The sequence below is a fragment of the Cyprinus carpio genome, chromosome B21 (genome assembly GCF_018340385.1).
Source record: "Cyprinus carpio isolate SPL01 chromosome B21, ASM1834038v1, whole genome shotgun sequence".
NCBI lineage: Eukaryota > Metazoa > Chordata > Actinopteri > Cypriniformes > Cyprinidae > Cyprinus > Cyprinus carpio.
Genome location: NC_056617.1, coordinates 13938454 through 13962461, shown reverse-complemented (window position 1 = coordinate 13962461; position 24008 = coordinate 13938454). Strand labels below are relative to the sequence as shown.

Sequence of the window (24008 nt, the reverse complement as noted above, 5' to 3'; positions counted from 1 at the left end):
GAAGCAGTTGATGGTAAATTATTGGGCAGGTTTACAGGGGCATAATGATTCTCATCCTACTAAGGCAATGTTACAGGAGAGTTGGGAATATGGGAAAAGGCTAAATGAAAACTTTGGTAGGATTGGAAATGACACAGCTAAAGAATTAGGAGTTTTTAATTTGAGGACAAGTTGCACAATTGTTTATCCAGAGATGGCTCCCTGGAAGTTAGTTTGGCCTGAGGTAGATTGGTTTGTGTTAGAGGAAAAATGGAGGGCAAAGGGAGGGATAAATCTAAAAATGGTGTTCAACAATCGGATAGCAGAAAAGTATAATGATTACACACAGGTTTATACAGATGGCGCTAAGGAACCAGATACGGAAGTAACGGGATTGAGTGTGGTGGTTCCAAGTAAAGGAATTGGAATTTATAGAAGAACTTCTAATATGTTAGGGGTGTATACAGTGGAAATGCTGGCAAAATGTATTGCTGTACGGTGGGTGGAAAAGACAGGGCAGCATAAAGTTTTAGTTTGTTCAGATTCATCATCAGTTTTAGCAAGTATAAGGTCATTTTATTTAAAACGTCGGCAAGATATACTGTATGAAGTACTACCGTCAGTTACAAGAATATTTAATCAAGGAAGGCAGATACAATTTTTATGGGTACCAGGACATGTAGGGATAAGGGGAAATGAAATGGCAGATAAATCAGCAAAAAGGGCGTTAACAAAAGGAAACATAGAAATGTAAGTAATCGTTAGCAAAGCAGAGGTTAAAAGTGTAATATGGGAGAGAATAAATCAAAAGTGGCAAGAGAGGTGGGATAGAGGAAAAGGAAGGCATTTATACCAAATCCAGAGGGATGTTAAATGTTCGGTAATTGGAAGTGGAAATTGCAGAGATGAAAGTATTTCTAGGTTAAGATTGGGACATTGTTTATTAAAAAAAAAAACAAACAAGATAATAAAAAAACATGATACTGGATTGTGTGAGGTGTGCCAGGAAGAGGAGTCAGTGGAGCATGTGGTCTTGAGGTGCAGCAGGTATGAGGTTCAGAGAGAGCTGATGAGGAATAAGTTGAGAGAGATGGAGGTTCAGGGCATGACATTAAAAGGACTATTGAGCACACAACATAGGGCACAGACTAGAATTCTTATGGGTTTCTTAAGGGACACAGGGGTTTATAATAGAGTGTGAAGAGTTATAGGAGTATTGAGGAAGGTTAAAATTATTATTTTTATTATTATTTTTATATAGTATAATAAGGGTGAAGTGTGTGGATTTATATGCTTGGGGGAGAAGGAGGGAATTGGGTGAATTAGTTTGTGAACCTGTTGTCTGATCCACACTCCGGAGCAGAGGGTGGCGGTAATGCACCAATTATGCTGGATGCCAACCACCGTTAAACATTAAAAAGAAGAAGAAGAAGAGTGATGTTACCTCGACGCCATCTCGCCATCGCCCCTTTCTTTCAGGAAATCCTTCTGGGTCTGTTGTGAGTGCGTTCACAACACTGCAGTGACGCCGCTGACGTACAACGGTGCTGACGTGTTATCTTTGTTATTGGGCGCACCAGAAAACACGTCAGCAGCACTCGCACTCACAACAGACCTACAGTAGAAGGAAGACGCCAAGATGGCCGAGTGAGCAGACGCTTTTTACCGAGCTCTGCAAAGAAAGTTTTGGGAATGGTAAAACTAAATTTATTATCTCGCCAAGCACTATATTTTGTTTTCATAAATACTACAGCACTCATAAAACGAGCTATTGAGCAATGCCAAACCAACGCGAAAGGAAAAGAGTCCAAGAGAGCACCGGATAGAAACTAAATCCAGATGCTAGCAACATTACTCTTAAGGCTGACAATGTTCTAGTTGATAACTGTCACGATTATACCTCCACTTCTCTGCCTCTTGCCGCTGCAGAAGTCTTTATGGATGAATTTCCACTGCTTCCTATCACTCCCAGTAAGTCGCCTGCACCGAAGAAAATGATGTACACAGTCGGATCTGAACAAACCAACTCCAACGATATCATAGCTAGCCTCTCAGCTCTGATAAACACGCGGTCAGACAACATTGAAAGCATGGTCAGTACCAATGCACTTAAAATTGAAGGTCTTAAAAAGACAATTGATTTTGTGTGTGCAGAGATGAAGGATGTAAAAAGCAAAGTGTGTACACTCGAGGTGAAAATGGCAAAAGAAGAAAAACGAATAGACACACACCAACAAACCTTATCCGATATAAACATTCTAACTAACTGGTTATTGATCACTTCCTAGTTTATTCCTTGTCTCTAAAGAAGACAGAGAACGAAGGAGCAAACTTTGTCCAGTGATAAAAAAAAAAGCTTGAGAGGAGGGCAAACCAGCCTTCTTCGTTGGTGGTCGCGGATTTGTCAACGGATCAGAAGTCCCCCTGCCCACCTAAGATACAGACTCGCCTGCTGCCTGTTAACACAAGGACACCCACTGGTTTGATTTGCACTACATTCAGAGTTGATATTGTAATGTTATAGTTTTTGTTGGACTATTACTAGGACTTTACAAAGGCACTTTAATTTACAAAAACGCTGCCATTTCTTTTATATGTTCTGTTTTTTTTAGGCCGTTTAATAAATGAGGCATCTGATTAGGAACGCTGTGCTTTTTAGTTGGCCGATACTATATTCCTTTCTACCGGGTTTCTTTTTTCTTATATGAAGCAGCACTCAGTCTCCTTATCCGGTATTACCCTTCTAACTAACTGTTTATTGATCACTTCCTAGTTTATTCCTTGTTCGTGTTCGTTAATAACTTTGTCTTTATCTATTGTTTCTTTAAATGCTAGGGGACTAAGACAGATTTGTAAAAGGAAAGCCTTATTTTTATTTGCCAAACAACTTCGTACAGATTTTTGTTTTTTTCAAGAAAGTCATTCCACATCTGCTGATGTCAGTTTTTGGAAATTTCAATGGGCTAACGATATTTGGTTCTCTCAGGACTCAGAGACATCTGCTGGAGTAATCACGCTTAAAAATACTTTCTCAGGTGATGTCTTACACTCAGACTGTGACTCCCTAGGACACTACGTATGTCTTATAATTAGAGTTGACAACATTTCTAGCATAATTATTAATATTTATGGTTACAATAATAAACTTGAGAATAATAAATTACTTGATTCAATAGAGGAAAGAATTATATTTTGGCTCAACAGATACCCAAACTCTCTTCTTTTAATTGACGGAGACTTTAATATTGCCCTAGATAATGCTATTGACAGGTGGCCCCCTTGGGCGGCCCTCATCTATCAGCACAAACATTAAAAGACTAATGGGAAGATTTAACATTGTAGATGAACGGAGAGAGAAATTTCCTGATGGAAAATCCTTTACTTGGAGCAACAGGTCAGGATCCAGCCAGTCTCGTATTGATTTTTGGCTATTATCCAGTAACACTGATAAAGAGAAAGTTACAGTTAATATCCATGCCACACCCTTTACTGACTATAGAGCAATTCATATAAATATCCAATTTAGTGCATCTAATCGTTTTTACAACAAGGCTAAAAAGGAAAAATCCTACAACACTAACTGGGAACTGCTTAAGTTTGAGTCAGGAAAATTCTTGAGACAGTATGGAACCTCTATTGCCAAAGCTAAAAGAGCAGAAGAAGATGAAGTCATAAATACAATTTCCTCATTTTATCAGAGACCACCCGAGGAAGTTTCAGAGGAGGATAGACTACTTCTTTTACAACTCCAAAACAAATTAGACAAATTATATCGACAAAAAGCAGAGGGAGCCTTTGTAATTTCTAGAAAAAGATGGCTGGAGGAGGGGGAGCAAAATTCTGCTTACTTTTTCCATCTTGAAAGATACCGATCTAAAATTAATTCCATCTATAAGTTAAATATTAATGGGGTCATTACTGATGATGCTAAATTAATTTAAGATTTTTGTTCAAAATTCTATAGCAATTTATACAGCTCAAAATATAATAAAGAAGTTACATCTCATTTTCTCAATAAATAATGTAAGAAAGATTGATGTGGCAGACAAAGATTATTGTGACACCCCTCTTACATTGGCAGAGGTCATTGATTCGATTGGTTGACTTAAAAACAACAAATCCCCCGGCACTGATGTGTTAACTGCAGAATTTCTCAGAGCTCTTGGTCCCATTTTTACTACAGGTTTTTATGGAGAGTATAGAGAATGATTCCCTTCCTCCTAGCCTCACTCAAGGACTGGTCACACTGATTCCCAAGCCTAGGAATGATCCGCTCCTTATTGACAGCTGGAGACCCATTTGTCTGCTAAACAATAATTACAAAATAATGGCATCAATATTTGCCAGTAGAATAAAAGAAACTCTTGACACAATTATAGATGAGACACAATCAGGCTTTATGAGAAACAGGCATATCTCTAATAATATTAGACTAGTATTAGATATTCTTGACCTCTCTGACTTAATATCTGAAGATAGCTTCATCCTCCTCTTAGACTTCTATAAGGCCTTTGATACAATAGAACACCAATTTATTTATCTTTAGAGAAATTTGGTTTTGGGGACTTTTTTCCAGCAAAGCAATTAAAACCGTATATGCTAATGGCAATAGCTCTATAAAACTGAAAAATGGAACTTCCCCTAGATTTAATCTGGAACAGGTCATTCGTCAGGGATGCCCGATTTCCCCTTATTTGTTTCTACTTTGTACACAAATTCTCACAACTTATGTATGTAATAGTGCTATACAAGGAATCTCTATTGCGGGTAGGGATATCATCATCAGTCAGCTTGCTGACAATACCACAATCTTTTTTAAAAAATGCAAGCCAGATACCTGTCACCATTCGAGTAATTAACCAGTTTTCAGAGGCCTCTGGTTTATGCCTAAATATTAATAAATGTGAGCTGCTGCTTTTAAAAGACTGTGATATACAAACTATTAACATTCCGATCAAGAAAGATGTAACGTACTTGGGTATTATTATCTCTAAAGATCAGAAAATTAGATGTCTGTTAAATTTTTCTCCAATCATTAAAAAAAAACTAAAAAAAACTTGCTTACCAAGGCTGAAGGGATATCCCGGCTTACATACGCAGCTCTCTCTTTACATTTGGACAGTAAAATCTGTAAAGACATTGATAGAATGCTTTTTGACTTCATCTGGAAAAATCGTATGCACTATATCAAAAAAAACTGTTGTTATGAATAAATATGAATCTGGTGGGCTAAATTTTTTGGACTTCAATACTCTAAATAATACCTTTAAGATTAATTGGGCTAAGCATTTTCTTAAAAACCCCGTCTCGATTTGGAATTTTATTCCCCATTATATATTCTCTCGTTTTGGTGGTCTGGACTTTATTTTGAATTGTAACTACAATGTAGACAAACTCCCTGTAAAAACTGTCCACTTTTCACAAGCAGGTCCTTTTAGCTTGGTCTCTTATTTACAAGCATAATTTCTCACCTCACAGGTATCTAATTTGGTATAACAGAGATATTTTATATAAGAACAAGTTTTTATTTTGAGAGTTGGGTACGCAATCAGATTCTGCTGGTGGACCAGCTATTTAATGTAGAGGGGCGACTTTTCTCCTATAGAGAATTTTATCAACATATAACATTCCAGTTACGCCGAAAGATTTCGCAATTGTATTTGACGCCATTCCATCAGGTACAATCATGGTTTTTAAGTATACTGGCAGACTTCCACCTACTTCTGTCTCCCTCCCCGATGTGGCTGAATCACCAGTTGGAAGAATCTGTTTTTCCCAACTTCCACATAATAATAAGAACATTTGTGCATTATTTCAGAAAGAGATTGTTTCTATTCCAAATGTTACATTTTATTGGAACCGATTTGTGAATGACATTGATTGGAAAAAGGTTTGGATGATTCTTCACAGATACTTGATAGTAAACAAGGTGAAATAAGTATCTTTCAAAATAATTCACAGATATTACCCTGCTAATCATTACATGATTAAATTCAAAAGGGACATCAATACGAACTGTTCTTTTTGTGAAGACCACCCAGAGACTGTTTTGCACCTCTTTTGGTTTTGCCCACACACCAGAACATTTTGGCAAAATGCCTTATGGTGGAAGGATGTTTTTTTTTGCTTTTATAAAAGTCAAAGTAAAGAAAAAACGTACTTCATTATAAACATATTGATTCTTTTGGCAAAATTTCACATTCATAAATGTAAATTCGGCTCTAAAAAAAACTTGTTTTGTACTTTTTATCCATGAAGTTGAACATTATATTAATCTGATTTCTGGCTCAAACAACAAAAAGGCTATTAAAACTATAAACATTTGGTCCTCCTTCTCTTTGTAATGACCTGTAAGCTTCCCCTGGCAATTTTGTTTTATTTTCTGTTTACCTCTTTGTTTTTGTATGTTTTTTTATATTTTGGCTAATCACATGTGATTTGTACCCTTTATTTGCAATAAAATAAATAAATAAATAAATAAAAATAAATACCAGACCCGGAAGAGAAGACAATGCTGAATAAAGTCGTATTTTTGGACCAAAATGTATTTTCGATACTTCAGTAAATTCTAACTGACCCTCTGATGTCACATGGACTACTTTGATGATGTTTTTAGTACCTTTCTGGACATGGACAGTATACCGTATATACATTTTCAATGGAGGGTCAGAAAGCTCTCGGACTAAATCTAAAATATCTTAAACTGTGTTCCGAAGATGAACGGAAGGTCTTACGGGTTTGGAACGACATGAGGGTGAGTCATTAATGACATAATTTACATTTTTGGGTGAACTAACCCTTTAAGCCGGGCATACACTGTGCGATTTTCGTCCGATTTTGTCCTGTCCAACGCTATCTCAGGCCAATTCGTACATATTTTACGAGGTGACTAATTCGTACGAATTCGTACGACCTCACTCGTACGATTTCATACGATTTGGCTAGACCCCAGTGACAGTTAGGTTTAGGGGCGGGGTTAGGTGTAGGTCATTCGTACAAATTCATACGAATGTGCAACTCGTAAAATACGTACGATTTCGCAAAAATCGTATGAATTTGTACGAGTGTGGTCGTACGAATTCGTACGAATTAGCCACCTCGTAAAATATGTACGAATTGCCGTCAGTGCTTTTCCCCCTCACTGCGCCTGCAAGAAAAAAATAAAACTTCAACTATTTAATCTTTAGAAGGCTACAGCGAGAAAGAAAATGAAAAAAGAGAGATCTTTTAATAAAATAATGTTATTATCAGGGAAATGTGAACCATTGTCCATCATTTTTGCAATTAGTGATAAAGACAAACACGTCGCAAAATTCTAAATATTTAAGTTTTAAACCGTGAAGGCGAGGCAGTGCATGCCATACAATGTGCAAACTGCATGAGCATTATGCCTGTGAAGAAGTTTTAAACTCCAGTCAATTCATTAAGCTTCAGAAAGTGAAAGTAAATACTGACCGAGCTGTCGGCATCTGATGCTTAAAGGGATAGTTCACCCAAAAATCAAAATTATGTCATTAATGACTCACCCTCATGTCGTTCCAAACCCGTGAGACCTCCGTTCATCTTCGGAACACAGTATAAGATATTTTAGATTTAGTCCGAGAGCTTTCTGTCACTTCGAAACATCTGTATGTACGGTAATACTGTCCACGTCCAGAAAGGTAATAAAAACATATTCAAAGTAGTCCATGTGACATCAGAGGGTCCGTTAGAATTTATTGAAGCATCGAAAATACATTTTGGTCCAAAAATATCAAAAACTACGACTTTATTAGGCACTGACTTCTCTCCCGTGTCTGTTATGAGCGCGTTCACAGCACATCCGGTTGCGGACGAATCACTCGATGTAACCGGATCTTCTTGAACCAGTTCACCAAATCGAACTGAATCGTTTTTAACATGGCTGACACTCCCTCTGAGTTCAAATAAACCAATATCCCGGAGTAATTCATTTACTCAAACAGTACACTGACTGAACCGAGCCAGATAACGAACGAAACATTGACTCGTTCTCGAGTCAAGAACCGGTTGCATCGGTTTTCGGATCACCGGTAGTGATGTGAACAGTTCCTAAGTCTCCGCAAACCGGTTCTTTCGGATAGTTTGATTCAATAAACCGGTTGCCGAAAACGGTTCACCAGTTCTTTTGCGCTCGACGTAATGACTTCATTGGCGATGATTGCCCTTGATTCAAGCCTTCGGTTTACCCGCGCTCATAACATTAGCACAGAATCAGTTCAGAATCAATCACCAAAAGAACCAGTTCGGTTCAGACGTGTGCGTCACGTTGAATCAGGCATGCACAGTATCATCAGCTCCTCAGTTCTCGAATCGGACGCGTCCGACAGAAACGGTTCTTGACTCGAGAACGAGTCAATGTTTCATTCGTTATCTGGATCGGTTCAGTCAGTGTACTGTTTGAGTAAATGAATTACTCCGGGATATTGGTTTATTTGAAATTTAGAGGGAGTGTCAGCCATGTTAAAAAAGTTAACAGCTTAAGTCATTTGTGGATTAATGCTTATTGTTGACGCGAACCGTTTCAAACGATTCAGTTCGATTTGGTGAACTGGTTCAAGAAGATCCGGTTACATCGAGTGATTCGTTCGCGAACCGGATGTCCTGTGAACGCGCTCATAACAGACCCGGGAGAGAAGTCAATGCTGAATAAAGTCGTAGTTTTTGATATTTTTGGACAAAAAATTATTTTCGATGCTTCAAAAAATTCTAACGGACCCTCTGATGTCACATGGACTACTTTGAAAATGTTTTTATTACCTTTCTGGACGTGGACAGTATACCGTACATACATTCTCAATGGAGGGACAGAAAGCTCTCGGACTAAATCTAAAATATCTTATACTGTGTTCCGAAGATGAACGGAGGTCTCACGGGTTTGGAACGACATGAGGGTGAGTCATTAATGACATCATTTTAATATTTGGGTGAACTAACCCTTTAACGGCACATATTCTTAGAGGAGACGAGAGGCATTGAGTATTGCCTTAAAACAAATTTTATATTTTCATCGATGACTGATTATTACAGTGTTCGGACATAGGCTACTTTAGACACAATGTTAATTATAGGCCTATTCATTGTGTAATATATCTAAATGTTTTAAATCATTTTCAATGAGGAGTAAGCTAATTTAATAATTTATTATTCGTAAATCGTGAGCTTTGACTTTACATCGCTTGCGATCTGCTCGTACAGTGTGAGTTGATACCTTGATGTAATCGCAAAAACATGGCACAGTGTAGCCTATGCCCGCTACAACTACGACCTTCGAGGCCACAATCAAACAGCATAAACTAGTATTTATGATTATTTCACATAGAATAACACACATACTGAGTCGCGTCAGCACCGATTGGTTTATCACATGGCTACTTTAAACAGCTCCATTAAGCCTTTAGCCAAAGAGCGCACATTTAGAAAGATGATAAATTCTCAAATTTTCACACCTCATTTCTTTACAGAGGATGATTCTATATTACTATATGTTCCACTAAATTATGCGGTCATCTGATGAGTTTTGAGCGCTCTCTCTCGTTTTACTGCCATTACACAAGAAATGAAGAAATGTCATCAAAATTATTTTAAATAAAAAATAGCAATTTAATGAGTTTCTGTTTTCATAACATAGCTATGCCTATGATATAGGATTTAGCCTATCACACAAACAAGAGTCCTGTTTTGTTTTTTCCTCAAATATCTGCACGATCGCAAATGTACAATAAACAACTTCCAGAGTAACTTTATCAGACACAAAATTCCGTTTAGCTCCGTCAGAAAGAAAATAAAACAAACAGCAGAACCCCTGCGTCGCCGAACAACTGTGTTTTGTTCCTCAGCGTTACACGGACCAGCAAATGATTCAATCAGGCTAGAAGTACAGTCGTTTGCAAAGTTAAATGAATCCGCTTTTTAAAACGAATCTGATTAAACAAACCAATCAATAACACAACCACCTGACACCAACTGGCGGTTCTAGTTTCATATTTAAAAAAGTATTTTAATGCATTTTTGCAATGATTTAATTTTTCTACATAAAAATGTTATATTTAAACTTAACATTTATGCACAATACATCTATGAATTTTGTTGATAGTGATTTTATTTGATCGTTAATAGCTAGCATGTCTTTTTATCTGATTTAATAAGAGGACACATATGACAATAACATTTACATTTACATTTACATTTAATCATTTAGCAGACGCTTTTATCCAAAGCGACTTACAAATGAGAACAGTAGAAACAATCAGATCAACGAGAACAACAACGGTATACAAGTGCTATGACAAGTCTCAGTTAGTCTAGTACAGAACACGTAGCCAGAGTTTTTTTTTTTTTTTTTTTTTTTTTTTTTTTTTTGGGAATATGATGGAAAAGAAAAAAAAGGTAAGTACTAGTATTAGTTGGTTAAGTGCAGGCGAAAAAGATGAGTCTTTAGATGTTTTTTGAAAATGAGTAAAGACTCTTTCGAATTGAGATCGGGAGGTCATTCCACAAGCTGGGAGCAGTCCAGGAAAAAGTCCGTGAGAGTGATTTTGAACCTCTTTGGGATGGCAACAAAGGGGTCGTTCACTTGCAGAGCGCAAACTTCTGGAGGGCGCATAAGTTTGAACTATTGAGTTTAGGTAAGTTGGCGCCGTGCCAGTGGTCGTTTTGTAGGCAAGCATCAGTACCTTGAATTTGATGCGAGCGGCTACTGGTAGCCAGTGTAACCTGATGAGGAGAGGAGTAACATGGGCTGTTTTCGGCTCATTGAAGACAACCCTCGCTGCTGCATTCTGGATCAGTTGTAGAGGCTTGATAGTACATGCAGGAAGGCTCGCCAGGAGAGCATTGCAATAGTCCAGTCTGGAGAGAACAAGAGCTTGGACAAGAAGTTGGGTGGATTTCTCTGACAGGAAGGGTCTAATCTTCCTAATGTTGAATAAGGCAAATCTGCAGGACCGGGTCGTTGTAGCAATATGGTCTGTGAAGCTTAACTGATGATCCATCGCAACTCCTAGGTTTCTGGCTGTCCTGGAAGGAGTTATGGTCGACGAACCCAGCTGTATAGAGAAGTTGTGATGAAACGATGGGTAAGCTGGAACCACCAGCAGTTCAGTCTTAGTAAGGTAGAGCTGAAGGTGATGGTCATTCATCCAGCTAGAAATGTCAGTCAGACAGACTGAAATGCGAGCAACTAGCGTCGGGTCATCTGGTTGGAATGAGAAGTAGAGTTGAGTGTCATCAGCGTAGCAGTGATAGGAAAAGCCATGCTTCTGAATGACAGATCCTAATGACGTCATGTAGATGGAGAAGAGAAGTGGTCCAAGTACTGAGCCTTGAGGAACCCCAGTAGCAAGTTGTTGTGACTTAGAAACTTCACCCCTCCAAGACACCATGAAGGATCTATCAGACAGGTAGGAGTTAAGCCACTGAAGTGCGGTTCCAGAGATGCCCATCTTTCTGAGGGTGGATAGGAGAATCTGGTGATTAACAGTGTCAAAGCCAACAGCTCCCTTTTTTGCGCTCAAAGTTATTTCAGGGTTTTGATCTCTCAACAACCTGTTCATTTTATAATACTAATAAGCCAACAGCTCCCTTTTTTGCGCTCAAAGTTATTTCAGGGTTTTGATCTCTCAACAACCTGTTTATTATATTGTAATGGAAATTTAATGTTACATTTAAACTTTGACTATAGCCTAGACATGTTGCATATTAATTGTACTATTTACCTAAAGCATATGTTTGTGTATTTTGTGATTCTCCACAATGATGTTCTATTTGAGGGCATTTGTATAGGGCCCAGACATAACCCCTAAGTCCTGCCCTGTCTACAGAAGGAAAATAGATACAGTGTTTGTTTTAACAGCACAAACGAGCACAAACGAACTGCGCTGGTTTGGAGCGATTTGGGCAACGTGGGGTGGAGAGTGACGTCACACGGTCAAAAAAATAATGTTTAATATCTCAAACACCAAACCAGCTCAAACGTTCATTTTTGTGGCACAAATCAGCACAAACGCAGCACAAACGAATGGCATAGGTTTGATGATTATTTGTTTTTATGGGGTACCAACTTCACGGAGGTTAAATATTATTTTAGCTATAGGCCTATGTTTACCGGTGTTGTGCCGAAATCGGTGACCTAGAGAAATCTTTGACTAGAGGTTGCTGTTCCGTGAATTTTCGCTCGAGAACGCGCCTGGTGCCCGTTCACATTGTCGTGACTGCGCCTGGAAGACTCTGTTAAGGTGCTGCGGAGAAGATGCGTTGATTTAACATACAAGAAGATTCTCCTTTTTCTGTGTGTGTTTTTCACGGGTTTAATTTATTTTTCTCAATGTTACTTATTTATTAAAATCATTAGGCCAGTAAAACGAAGCTACTTCGATGCTTTTAAATGTTGTATATTATTCGTTTAAAGTGTTGGAGAAAGTTACTTTTAAAAGTAATGCATTACAATATTGCATTACTCCCCAAAAAAGTAACTAATTACGTTACTTAGTTACTTTCTATGGAAAGTAATGCATTATGTTACTTTTGCGTTACTTTTTAAATATGAGCAGGGCTTAATTGTTTTTAATATAAGAAGTTCTATTTATAGCAAATGTAAAAACCCTTTCACACCAAGAAGTGTAATGAATAAACCTCAGGCTGAAGGAAAAGTAAATTCACGTCTGTACAGTAGCACACAGGAGAAGAAGGTTCAACCACTCTTCAGCAATAAAAAAAACAATGAAGCACAATTGTTAGTTTATCTAAAGTCATTTTTGCTTATTAGTATGGTTGAACTGGATCATCAAAGGACAGCAGCAAAGACACTAGTTAATAAAATGGGATTAGATACATTTGTGTTATTTAACATTTAATTATTGCAGGTTTGTGTCATATTCTAAGTTTGCATTTCACTGTTTTAATTAATTTTGATGAATACTAACAATAAATTTTTTGTGAGTAGGATTAATTAATACACATTCACATTTAGTCTAGAACTACATCATGTTCACACAGCGCACACAACGCCTCTGTACTCTGATTTCTCCCAATATGACTTGTCAGTCAATAAATGGAAAAACAAAGAAACTGGCGTTACTTTTTTGAAAAAGTAACTCAGATCTTTTCTTGTACATTAAAAATTAAAAAATTAATCTAATAACTAAACTAAAAAAACAATCAAATCACTAAACCCGAGTTACTTGTAATGCGTTACCCCCAACACTGTTCGTTTAGCAGAAGCTTTTATCCAAAGTGAGTTACAGTTGAGGAATACAGCAAGTGATTCATTAGAAAGAGGCAAATAAAAACAGGAAATACTTAGATAAGATGTTGTTAGATTGTGTGTTTGTATATTTTCTGTATGTATCCATGTGTATATTCACATTAACAATGTGTGATCTGTTTTATACCTTTCTTTTTGGTCAGATGTGAACAGCAACAGACATACATCATGGCCCCCAAATTCATCCAAAATTTGTTAACATCCTGTATTCATAATTAGTAAGAACCATTTTAGTGTGACAATTCATTGCTATAACTATAACAAAAAAATGGTTATTGTCTGGTCATGTGATTATCAGTTCTGTTTGTTCTCATTGGTTGCTTTAGTCATGTGTCTTGTTCCCATTGATTTGTTCTTGTCATGTGACCCTCATTGTTTGTATAAGTAGTCATGTTTTTGCTATTGTGCTTGGTCGTGTATTCTGTAACAAACAGTCCACTCAAGGCGAGTGTAGCAATGAACCCAAGTGCAGTTTATTTACAGTGATAATCCAAAATCCAAACAAGATACACAGACTTGACTTGAGGAGGCACGAACAGACTTGACATGGCATGAACAGACTAGACTCACCAACAGCAGGTTACAACATTACATTAATACACGACCAAGCACAATAGCAAAAACATGACTACTTATACAAACAATAAGGGTCACATGACAAGAACAAACCAATGGGAACAAGACACATGACTAAAGCAACCAATGAGAACAAACATAACTGATAATCACATGACCAGACAATAACCAATGAGAACATGACACAAGGAACAAGAGGAACCAATAGCAAGACAACAAGAGGGCAATGGAAGCATGACACAAACAGCATAAATCAAACAATAACAAAATAAAAGACATGAAAACATGAACATGAAACAAAACCCAAAACAGACATTACAATATATAAGTCTCACCATAAGCATCCAGTGATGATTGTCATTAAAAAACACCCATAATCAGTTGGAACTTTTTAAGATCATTCTGAAATGGAGTATAATACAGTAGAACGATAAGTAATTTGCACTGTTCGCGTAACATTGCAAAATTAGATGTTTTAGTTACTTTTTATTTTAGTTCACATACAGTGGCGTAGCGAAAATTGCGTTGGCCCACCCGCAAGAGTGGAGGCGGGGCCCCTCACCGCATAATTAGATGGGGGATTCACCTTTTCATTCAAAATCATGAATTAGTACTGTGGAATTTAATAGTATGTAATTATTTCATATTTATTTATTAAGAACTTTTCACATCTTTTAGCATCTGAGTCCATGTCTGGCGTATCATTCACCATGGCCGCGCCCACGTTAGAAGCAGTAATGTCCGTGATGACACTACTAGCAAACTCCTGAGTAACGTTACCCGTGCTCGCTCTCGCAGCTCCTTCCCGCTGATTTGGAAGAAATATGGATTAAATTTTCGGTAGTTTTGCATTGAATTGCTCTTTTCGGTGTTGGTTAGTCCGTTTTTGAGCTTCGCTGACATATTTTCTTTTACTCATTTTGCGCTCATAAGCTTCACTCTCTAAACAGTTGCGAAAAATTCTTAATCGTGATTGGATAACAAGGACAACAGATATGGTCATAATCGCCAAACACGGTAGGCTGCAATTACTACCAAAATAAAAGTCCTATACGTTCACGTTATAAAAACGCTTTAATTATTTATTCGAGTCAATTTTTGGGGGGCCCCCCACAACGCAGGGCCCCCCCGCAGTGCGTGCCCTGCGGGCCCGTCCGCTACGCCACTGTTCACATACCTTTAATTTGGAGTGTCCACTATTCCAGATCCTAGTCATTTCAAAAGAATCAACAAACAGGGCCTCTTCCAGATGGAGCTTGTTTTATTTCCTCATCATTAAATATAAATAGGCATTGACAACCTTGAAATAACAACAGAATAAAAATGAAAAATCTATGAATATGAGAAATAATTTCAAAGATAACTTGCAGACTGTGCTGAACTGTTTTTTACCTCACTCTCTAATTCCTGGTTTGGGCCTGTCTGTCCAATGTCCCAATAAAAGATTTTATTCTTTTCTAGAAAGCAACATGTGAGCACGCTTCCCAGGCCAAGCATCAGTGATGTCTGCACAGAATAATAACTTTTTAACAAGATTCTTTTTTTCTGTATTAGAAAATTTATGAATCTCTCTGAGGACTGCGTTACTCACTAGTTTCCTGTAATGATGGAGGCTTCTGAGTAATTTCTTCAGTGTTTGCTTTTTCCACAGTGATGTGCTGAAAAGCTCTCGGGCTGTCTTGTCTGGAGAAAGTATCTTCGATTAGGGGACTGCCTTGTTCTGTGGTGTTTATGGTGGTGGTGGTGACATCCTGTGTATTTTTTTTTCTTCTTCTGTCTTGATGGTTTTAATTTGTGGGGTATTCTGGGCATCTCTTCTATGTATGGTTTTAGGTGGTTGATGTTCACCTTTGGCAGTGCTTTGCCATTGGTATCCACCAGATACCAATGGCATTCTTTTATTCTTCTTTTATTTCAAGTCTCTCTTTGATTCTCTCTTGAGAGGCCTTGTTGTTTTGATTGACAACTTTTAAGATTTCTTCATGTTTTTTGTAATAATTTTTTTTTCGGTGCTGTTTTCAAACTACACATTTAAAAAAAACAAACACTTTTTTAAAAAGATATCTGGAAGTGGCAGAGAAAATAATATACTTTGCACAATTTTCTCAAACCTGGTATTGCTCTGGTATTTCAGAAGGATAGCGGGCCTCAAAAACAGTCGAGCAACAGATAAGGACAGCAGTTTGTAAGTTTTTTGCCTTGTTTTCTCATTAGACTACAGCGCGGGTCATCGTTGCTAGGGAACTTTGTTTCATTTACTGTGTTTTTTACCGTGGTAAATACGTGCTGAAGTGGCATTTGTTCTCGCGTTTGCCTATTGCGGGACTCCCCAGTTTTGGTCTGCTAAATAGTAAGGCGTGGCCAGCTGACTTCAATAACAGGTACTCAGGCAAATATAAAAGTGTTTAGTTTCACCACGGCAGCGGTCGCGGCAGCCCTAATGTGAAGACAGACAAGTGTAAAGACCATCGACTCTACCTGCGCGACTCCACCAAGCCACTTGAATATTGCTTTTCGCCCCTTTCTTTTCTTTTTGTATAGCTTGTTCTCAACTACTTATTTAGGTCACTTGTACTCACTATGTGCTTTCAGATCTCTACTATTACTACAAACACTCAGAGAGCACGCACTGTACATCGGAGGCAGGCCTATCCCAAAAATCTACGGCCTGTCCCTCTGATCTCTACTACTTTACTCTCTATTCCAGTTAGTCTCTGGAACTGCCAGTCTGCTGTTAACAAAGCAGATTTAATTTCTTCTATTGCTACTCATTCCGGTCTCAACCTCATGGCCCTAACTGAGACTTGGATCAAACCTGAAGACACTGCCACTGCCACAGCCCTCTCCACTAATTTCACTTGTTCCCACACCCCTCATACGACGGGGAGGGGTGGAAGTACTGGTCTCCTTGTCTCAAAAGAATGGAAATTTGATCTTTGCCCATCTCTTACAGGTAACAGTTCATTTGAATCACATGCAATTACTATAACCCACCCTGTTAAAATCCACTTTGTGGTCGTTTATCGTCCCCCAGGTCAACTGGGAAACTTCTTGGAGGAGCTAGATGTGTTACTATCAAACTTTCCTGAGGATGGTACTCCTCTGGTACTGCTTGGTGACTTCAACATCCATCTAGATAAACCCCAGGCTGCTGACTTCAACACTCTGTCCACCTCATTTGATCTCAAGCGAGCGTCTACTACAGCGACTCACAAATCAGGCAACCAACTGGACCTCATCTACACACGCTGTTGCTCCATGGACAACACTCTAGTTGCACCACTGCACACCTCAGACCACTTCCTCATAACTGCTAACCTCGCACTTACTCCTGAAGCGGCACATGCTCCACCGCAGGTCACCTTTCGACGGAACCTACGCTCACTCTCTACATCTCGCCTATCCTCTGTGGTTTCATCCTCACTTCCTTCACTCGCTCAGTTTTCAGCTCTGGACATGAACAGTGTTACTGACACTCTTTGCTCCACTCTGACCTCTTGCTTGGACAACTTTTGCCCACTGTCATCCAGACCAGCACGCAGCACCCCATCTGCCCCCTGGGTATCCGATGTTCTCCTTGAACATTGCTCTAAACTCAGGGCTGCAGAGAGGAAATGGCATAAATCAAGAAACTCTACCGACCTCAGTGTGTATCAGTCTCTCCTCTCTTCCTTCTCTGCAAATGTCTTCACTGCTAAAACATCATACTACCACAACAACATTAACAACTCTTCTGACTCTCGCACACTTTTCAAAACTTTCTCTTCTCTTCTTAGTCTGCCTCCACCTCCTTCTTCATCGACTCTTACAGTCGACGACTTTGCAGTTTTCTTCACAAATAAGACAAGAACCATCAGTAACCAATTTTCCACACCGCAGACAGATGATAACTTCATAACTAATGCACACTCTCTCTCCTCCTTCTCTCCACTCTCATAGATAGACGTTTTCAAACTTATCCTTTCCAGTCATCCTACTACTTGTCCACTTGATCCTTTTCCCACTCACCTCCTTCAAGCGATTTCTTCTTCAGTAATACCTTCACTTACTCACATTATCAACACCTCTCTTCACTCTGGTACAGTTCCCTCTGCTTTTGACACAGTTAATCACCAGATTCTAATGTCCACCCTCAGAGAGATGGGCATCTCTGGAACCGCACTCCTGTTTTTGTGAGTTTCCCAATTAGATCCATCCCAATGAGCTCAAACGGGGCAGCGACCTGATAAATAAAGAATGCATTGACCATGCACATAACCAATGCTTATTAATTATAACTGCAGCTGCCTGGGTGTCAGACTCTGCTCCTGCAGGGCCACAGTCCTGCAATATTTATCCTCAACCCCATTTACACATTTGAACCACTACATAAGATGTTCAATAACACTTGAGAATCATAGGTGTTGGGGAAGAGGGTATAGAAGTAAACACTGCAGATCTATGGTCCTCCCAGTTTCACACCCCTAAGAATGACAATATAAAATGTATGAATAAAAAACTACACTTCAGTAAAATATGAAAATGGAATGTGACATTCTATACATCTGCTGTTTATATTTCATTATTACAATTTGAATAAAACCTGCATATAATCATATTAGGTTATTCTCAATACCTCTATAGGGATGTACTCCACACTTTGCTTAAGGTCGCAACGCTTGATCTGGCATAACACACACCTGGAAACCTATTATAAATGTGATTGTACACAAAACACAGAAAAAGGATAGATAAAAATGATCAGACTTCAAAGCTTGTTACCATACTTTAAATCACAGTAAGGAAGGGTATCTGTAGTTTATCCAAGTATACACCTACCCAAGCATCAATATCTAAAGACATTCCAGGCCAGTAGAATCTTTTAGATATGGCATCTCTTGTTTTAGTTTGGCCACAGTGTGCTCCGAAAGCACTACAGTGAAACTCCTGGAAGATGTGGTCTGCTGCTTCCTGGCCACAAATTACCTTTACACAGAGCTCCAGCCCAAAAATGGTAAGGGTTGAAATGGGAATAACACTTACATGCACATAATGCATTAATTTGTAGTCAAATTACAGCATTTAAACAAAATATGTTTATAATCCATAGGTGCAAATTGTTTAACTGTGTTAGAACAAGATATATTGTATGTCACATTGTAGCAAGTAGTTATACGTGTTTTTTTGTTTTATACATGTATATAATGTATAATACACATTAATTGGCCTTCTTTCTTTCTTTCTTTCTTTCTTTCTTTCTTTCTTTTTTTTTTTTTTTTTTTTTTTGTAAAATTCAGACTCAAAAGTACACTTTTAAAATAATACTAATTGGAAACTCACCTTGAAGGACAGGGTCAGAGCCAATGGCTGGTTTCACTGGAGATGATAGTGTGTCATCACTTGTAGTGTGATTGTGCAGTTCAGTTGTTGTTTATTGATGTAAATTTGTAAACAGTTCATAAAAATGCTACAATAAAGTGGCTTCAAAAGCAGCCTTAGATGAATATAAGTGTAAAGCCAAAAAGGCTAAAATCATATAGATACCATGCAGATTTTTAAGCACAACTATGCATATACCTCTAAACAGTGGAGAGCTGTGTACACCTTTGACAGGCAGGGCAGTTTAAACAGAATAGTGTAATCATGTACAGTTCAAGATTAATTAAAACTCTTACTATTGCAATGTACAATTAAGCTTTGTAAATTAAAATAATGTATTTTGTTTCTATTCCTACTAATAAATACACTCTGTTCTTTCACCTGTAGCCAACATTAAATTAGTACACTTTGTGTGTGAGTCTCTCTCTCTCTCTGTGTGCGTGTGTGTTTGGTACACTATGTACAGGACAGCTTTAAAAGAATATTGTTTCCTGACATTTGCACACATCTGAACAAAATTAAAATATAGGAGAAGACTAGGTGAGACCAAACGTGCGTTTACAGATAAATTTAAATATTTAGATGTTTAGCATGTAGAAGATGATGTTTCACAGTGGAAAAGGAAACATACTTTCTGTTATTTTATTATTCTGTGCATTTCTAAAATGACTGAAAGCTTGTTTATTTTATTTTATTGAGAACAAAAAGTGTAATAAATGTGTGTGTATGTGTGTGTGTGTGTGTGTGTGTGTATATATATATATACATATTAAATCTAATACTATATATATGCAATTAAGGGACGTTTTAAAAAATAAACTTAATTAAATGCAATCACATTAAATAAATTGTAATTAAAAGTATAATAATTAAAAAGATACTACAACAAATATTGATGTCCAGATAAAAATATACGCCTACTGACATTAAAATGCATATGCATTTAATAAATGTGCTGAAATGAGATTTAGTGACTTCCATGGTCAAGAGAACACATTAAAGTTTGGGGAATATCTTAACTACCCTACGTTTCACGTTCAGCTTATTGTCATCATGTGTTACTAATAAATACAGTTAGTGAGCAGAGAATGTCTAATATGGCGAGAAAGTTTCACTCTCACTACACTTCCGGCTTCTGAACTGGTTGCAGTTCCACTCTGATTCCATATGAGGGCGCTCACATGACGAGTGCAGAATGAATGGAGGTCAATGGCGGTATACCCCTCAAAATCCACTTTTCAAAGAAATAAATTTTTTGTCTAGTAATTTGAATGTTGTATTCGAAAGGAGATGCAAAGAAATTACACATTGCTGGGTGTTAGTTTTTTTAGAGTCACTTATTTGCTTTAAAAAAGTCTTTTAAAATGTCAATGACGTCATACGTTATACGTTCATTAGCAGAATGCTAGCGTGTTATGGGCAACAACAACTCAACCTCTAAGAAATCGAAAGGACATAAGTACTCGTTCATTCAACTTTCGACCTATAACCCATGTTGGACTTGCAAAACCTACAATCAGATCTGAGATTTCTCAACGACAACCGGGTGAAAGGGACAAATTTAGCCGTCTAGCCCCATAGACTCCCATTCATTTTGCACTCATGGCGATCGCCCCCAGTGGAACTCTGGTGGAACTGCAACCAAAATTCGGTACAATAGGACTTAATAGGGAGTGGGAAGGCTCTCCGTAGACGGGCTCTGGTAGTGAGTGTACCGATATGACCATAGACTGTATAAAAAGGATATGACACACAACGACGGAAAGTGTAATGTCGTAAAACACTTTTACGACGCCAGCACTGGTTTTCTAGCAAATATGGCGGCACCGTAGATCTCTTCAAACAAAACGAAAATATGTCTTAGTAATCTTGTAACTTACATACATTTAAATATCAAACAATTTTCTAGCTGTTACAATATCATTTTTTCCCCTCGTCATCTGCCATGGCTGGTGTTGTGGAAACAGGTTTGTAATTTGTTGATAGTGACTTTAATCGTGTTTTCCTAATATTCGCCCGCAAACACAACGCTAAGACAGTTGTTTTGGTAAACGAATAACGTTACGGTTTTGATTTGATTGTGTGAGGTAATACAACGTATACATATCACTGTATGTATTATGTAAATTATAATTTACATTATGCTGAATTAAATTAATAAGTGGGGCTCTCGAAATATATTGCATTTCGTTCACGCAATGTTATTGTAAAAAAAAAAAACGAAACCGTTGATAACCCTCAAAATTTTCATACTTTCACAGAGGAGCAGGCAAGACACCGTTTCCAGCTTGAGTTGGAGTTTGTTCAGTGCCTAGCGAACCCAAACTACCTGAACTGTAAGAGCAAAAATGACATTGTTTTTATTATTACTTATTTAAAATACTTGGTTACAGTAATTCAGATATGGAAATAATTAAGGCATTTCACTTATTAGTTTACATCTATATTATATAATAACTAAAAATATATAGTTATTGCTATTATATGCTATTGTTAAATTTAGAAGATTAGTCTTGTGTTGTGGATTTAAATCTGTCTTTAAAAATATCCTGTTTTTCATTCTGCAGTTTTGGCTCAAAGAGGTTACCTGAGAGAGAAGCCTTTTGTCAATTACTTAAAGTATCTACTTTACTGGAAAGAACCAGAATATGCTAAATTCCTAAAGTAAGTTCATGTTTTCCCTTTTTTTTTTTTTTAATCTGAGTTACATTTTATTTTGTAAACTCTTGTCATGTGAAAATTAATAAAGAATGATCATATATTTATTATATATTCTTATATGCTAGACCTCAGCTGGCTAAAGATGTTCAGACATTATCCAAATAAATAAATTTTCCTCTTACAGTGATTGTCATAATACACTTCTGTACGATGCAGTCTAAATCTTTTTTTTCCCTTAGATATCCTCATTGTCTGCACATGTTAGAGCTATTGCAGTATGAGCATTTCCGAAAGGAGCTGGTGAATGCACAGTGTGCTAAGTTTATAGACGAACAGCAGATCCTGCACTGGCAGCATTATTCACGGAAGCGGACACGCTTGCAACAAGCACTCGTGGAGCAGCAGCAACAGCAGCCACAGGCTCCATCCCATGGCAACACCACATCCAAATGAAGCAGTCAACATGCTCCTGCTGGGAATTATTCTTTCACAAAAGCTTTTTTTTGTAAAAAGTCGTTTTTCAAACGCGCATTTTCCAACATTTAAATATGACTTGGGGGGGGTTTTTAGACTGCTCTCTGTAGGCCCATAATTCTGTGTGTGTGTTTATGAACAACAGGAGAGAAAACAGGTAAAAGAGCTTCTAAGAAGGTAAGAGGAGATTGATTAGATAGCTTGTCTTACAGTTGGTTTTGCATTGTAAAAAGAAATTACACGTTTGAACTGAAATGTATTTAAATTCTGCATCAAAACTTTGTTTCTTTTATTTACCAGCTCCACGTTATATGCTTTACCTTTAACTATATATATGATATTTGTGTTGTTTCTGTGTGCATTTTGGACAAAAATGGAAACCCAATAAAGAAAAATAAGGCAATTTTTAAAGCCATCAATTCTATTGCATTAATCTAAAAAATAAAATTTGAATCTACATATAATGAAAACATTTAAATATGGGGGAAACATTTGTTTCCACTGTCTGAACATTTCTTCACCATGTAATCAAAGAAAATGACGAAACTGACTCTGCTGCATAAGAAGCATTATTGGCAGACTTTGAAATTTGTGCAGTTATGGATTTAAAACCCAATAATTTGTTCCTATGTTAATAACAAATGACACACAGAATGGGTTCTATATGTAATGAATAAACTTCACGAAATTATACCCAATGTTAGAAAAATACATTTCTATAAATTTTCCAATCGATGGGACCAGATTGTTTATACCTGCTGTAGAATAGGTCATTCCAGGATGACCCATTCGTTTTTAAAACTAGAAGATCCCCCCAAACATGTTGCCTCTGCACTCAAAAAAAAAAAAAAAATTCTTTAAACTAACTTAATTCAATTATGGACAGTGGTTCCACACAACCAAATTTTATTTTGGTAACATTAATGGAATGTTTTGAATCTATGCAAACTCCTTGTGTTGTGACAACACAATTTAATGAGGAAGAATCTATGTGAAATAGTAATATCCAACCAAATCAATTTATTCACTATCAATGAACCAAACCAACTCATGGCCTAATGGTTAGAGAGTTTGACTCCTAAACCTAAGGTTGTGGGTTCGAGTCTCGGGACGGCAATACCACGACTTAGGTGCCCTTGAGCAAGGCACCGAACCCCCAACTGCTCCCCGGGTGCTGCAGCAGCATAAATGGCTGCCCACTGCTCCGGGTGTGTGTTCACGGTGTGTGTGTGTGTTCACTGCTGTTGTGTGTGCACTTTGGATGGGTTAAATGCAGAGCACGAATTCTGAGTATGGGTCACCATACTTGGCTGTATGTCACATCACTTTCACTAAGTGAACATGTTTTGGTTTATTACAAACTGGCCATATGTGTTTCATGAGGTTTGTTTCAAATTACTCATTTAAATTATGGACACTGGTTCCATCTAATTAGTTCTAGTTACTTTAACTAAATGATTTCTATTTAAAGTTACTCCCTTCCAAAAACATTTTTTTGTGTGATGTCTTGTAATGAGTCATAAAAGACAAGATGTCACAAATGATCAAAGTGTATTTGTGAAACAAGCAATAAATAGTTTATACACAGTTAAATCCAGTTGAAACCACATTACAAAAATGTACACAAAATAGCAGAAATGATCAGTCTACTGTCATTTTCTAATTGCCATTTATGGGT

The 24008-nt window shown here is 37.5% G+C and overlaps 1 protein-coding gene and 1 long non-coding RNA gene across 2 annotated transcripts; one reads left to right on the top strand and one right to left on the bottom strand.

The window, feature by feature from the left end:
• Nucleotides 1-14803: 14803 nt before the first annotated feature.
• Nucleotides 14804-16505, bottom strand: LOC122141337. Its single transcript, XR_006157722.1, has 3 exons — nucleotides 15429-16505; nucleotides 15230-15343; nucleotides 14804-15137 (listed from the first exon to the last, which is right to left on the bottom strand). It is a non-coding gene; the product is annotated as an uncharacterized LOC122141337 (long non-coding RNA).
• A 4502-nt stretch (nucleotides 16506-21007) lies between these two features.
• On the top strand, nucleotides 21008-22422 carry LOC122141335 (mediator of RNA polymerase II transcription subunit 31). Its single transcript, XM_042748497.1, has 4 exons — nucleotides 21008-21162; nucleotides 21457-21531; nucleotides 21763-21859; nucleotides 22096-22422. The coding sequence occupies exons 1-4, from the start codon at nucleotides 21141-21143 to the stop codon at nucleotides 22307-22309; spliced, it is 408 nt and encodes a 135-aa protein (XP_042604431.1). The 5' UTR covers nucleotides 21008-21140; the 3' UTR covers nucleotides 22310-22422.
• Nucleotides 22423-24008: the final 1586 nt, after the last annotated feature.

Excerpts from the sequence above, each read along its gene's own strand:
- LOC122141335 (XM_042748497.1), top strand. The coding sequence starts at position 21,141 with ATGGCTGGTGTTGTGGAAACAG. Across the intron at positions 21,163-21,456 it reads GGCTGGTGTTGTGGAAACAG|AGGAGCAGGCAAGACACCGT; the intron begins GTTTGTAATTTG and ends ATACTTTCACAG. Across the intron at positions 21,860-22,095 it reads GAATATGCTAAATTCCTAAA|ATATCCTCATTGTCTGCACA; the intron begins GTAAGTTCATGT and ends TTTTTCCCTTAG.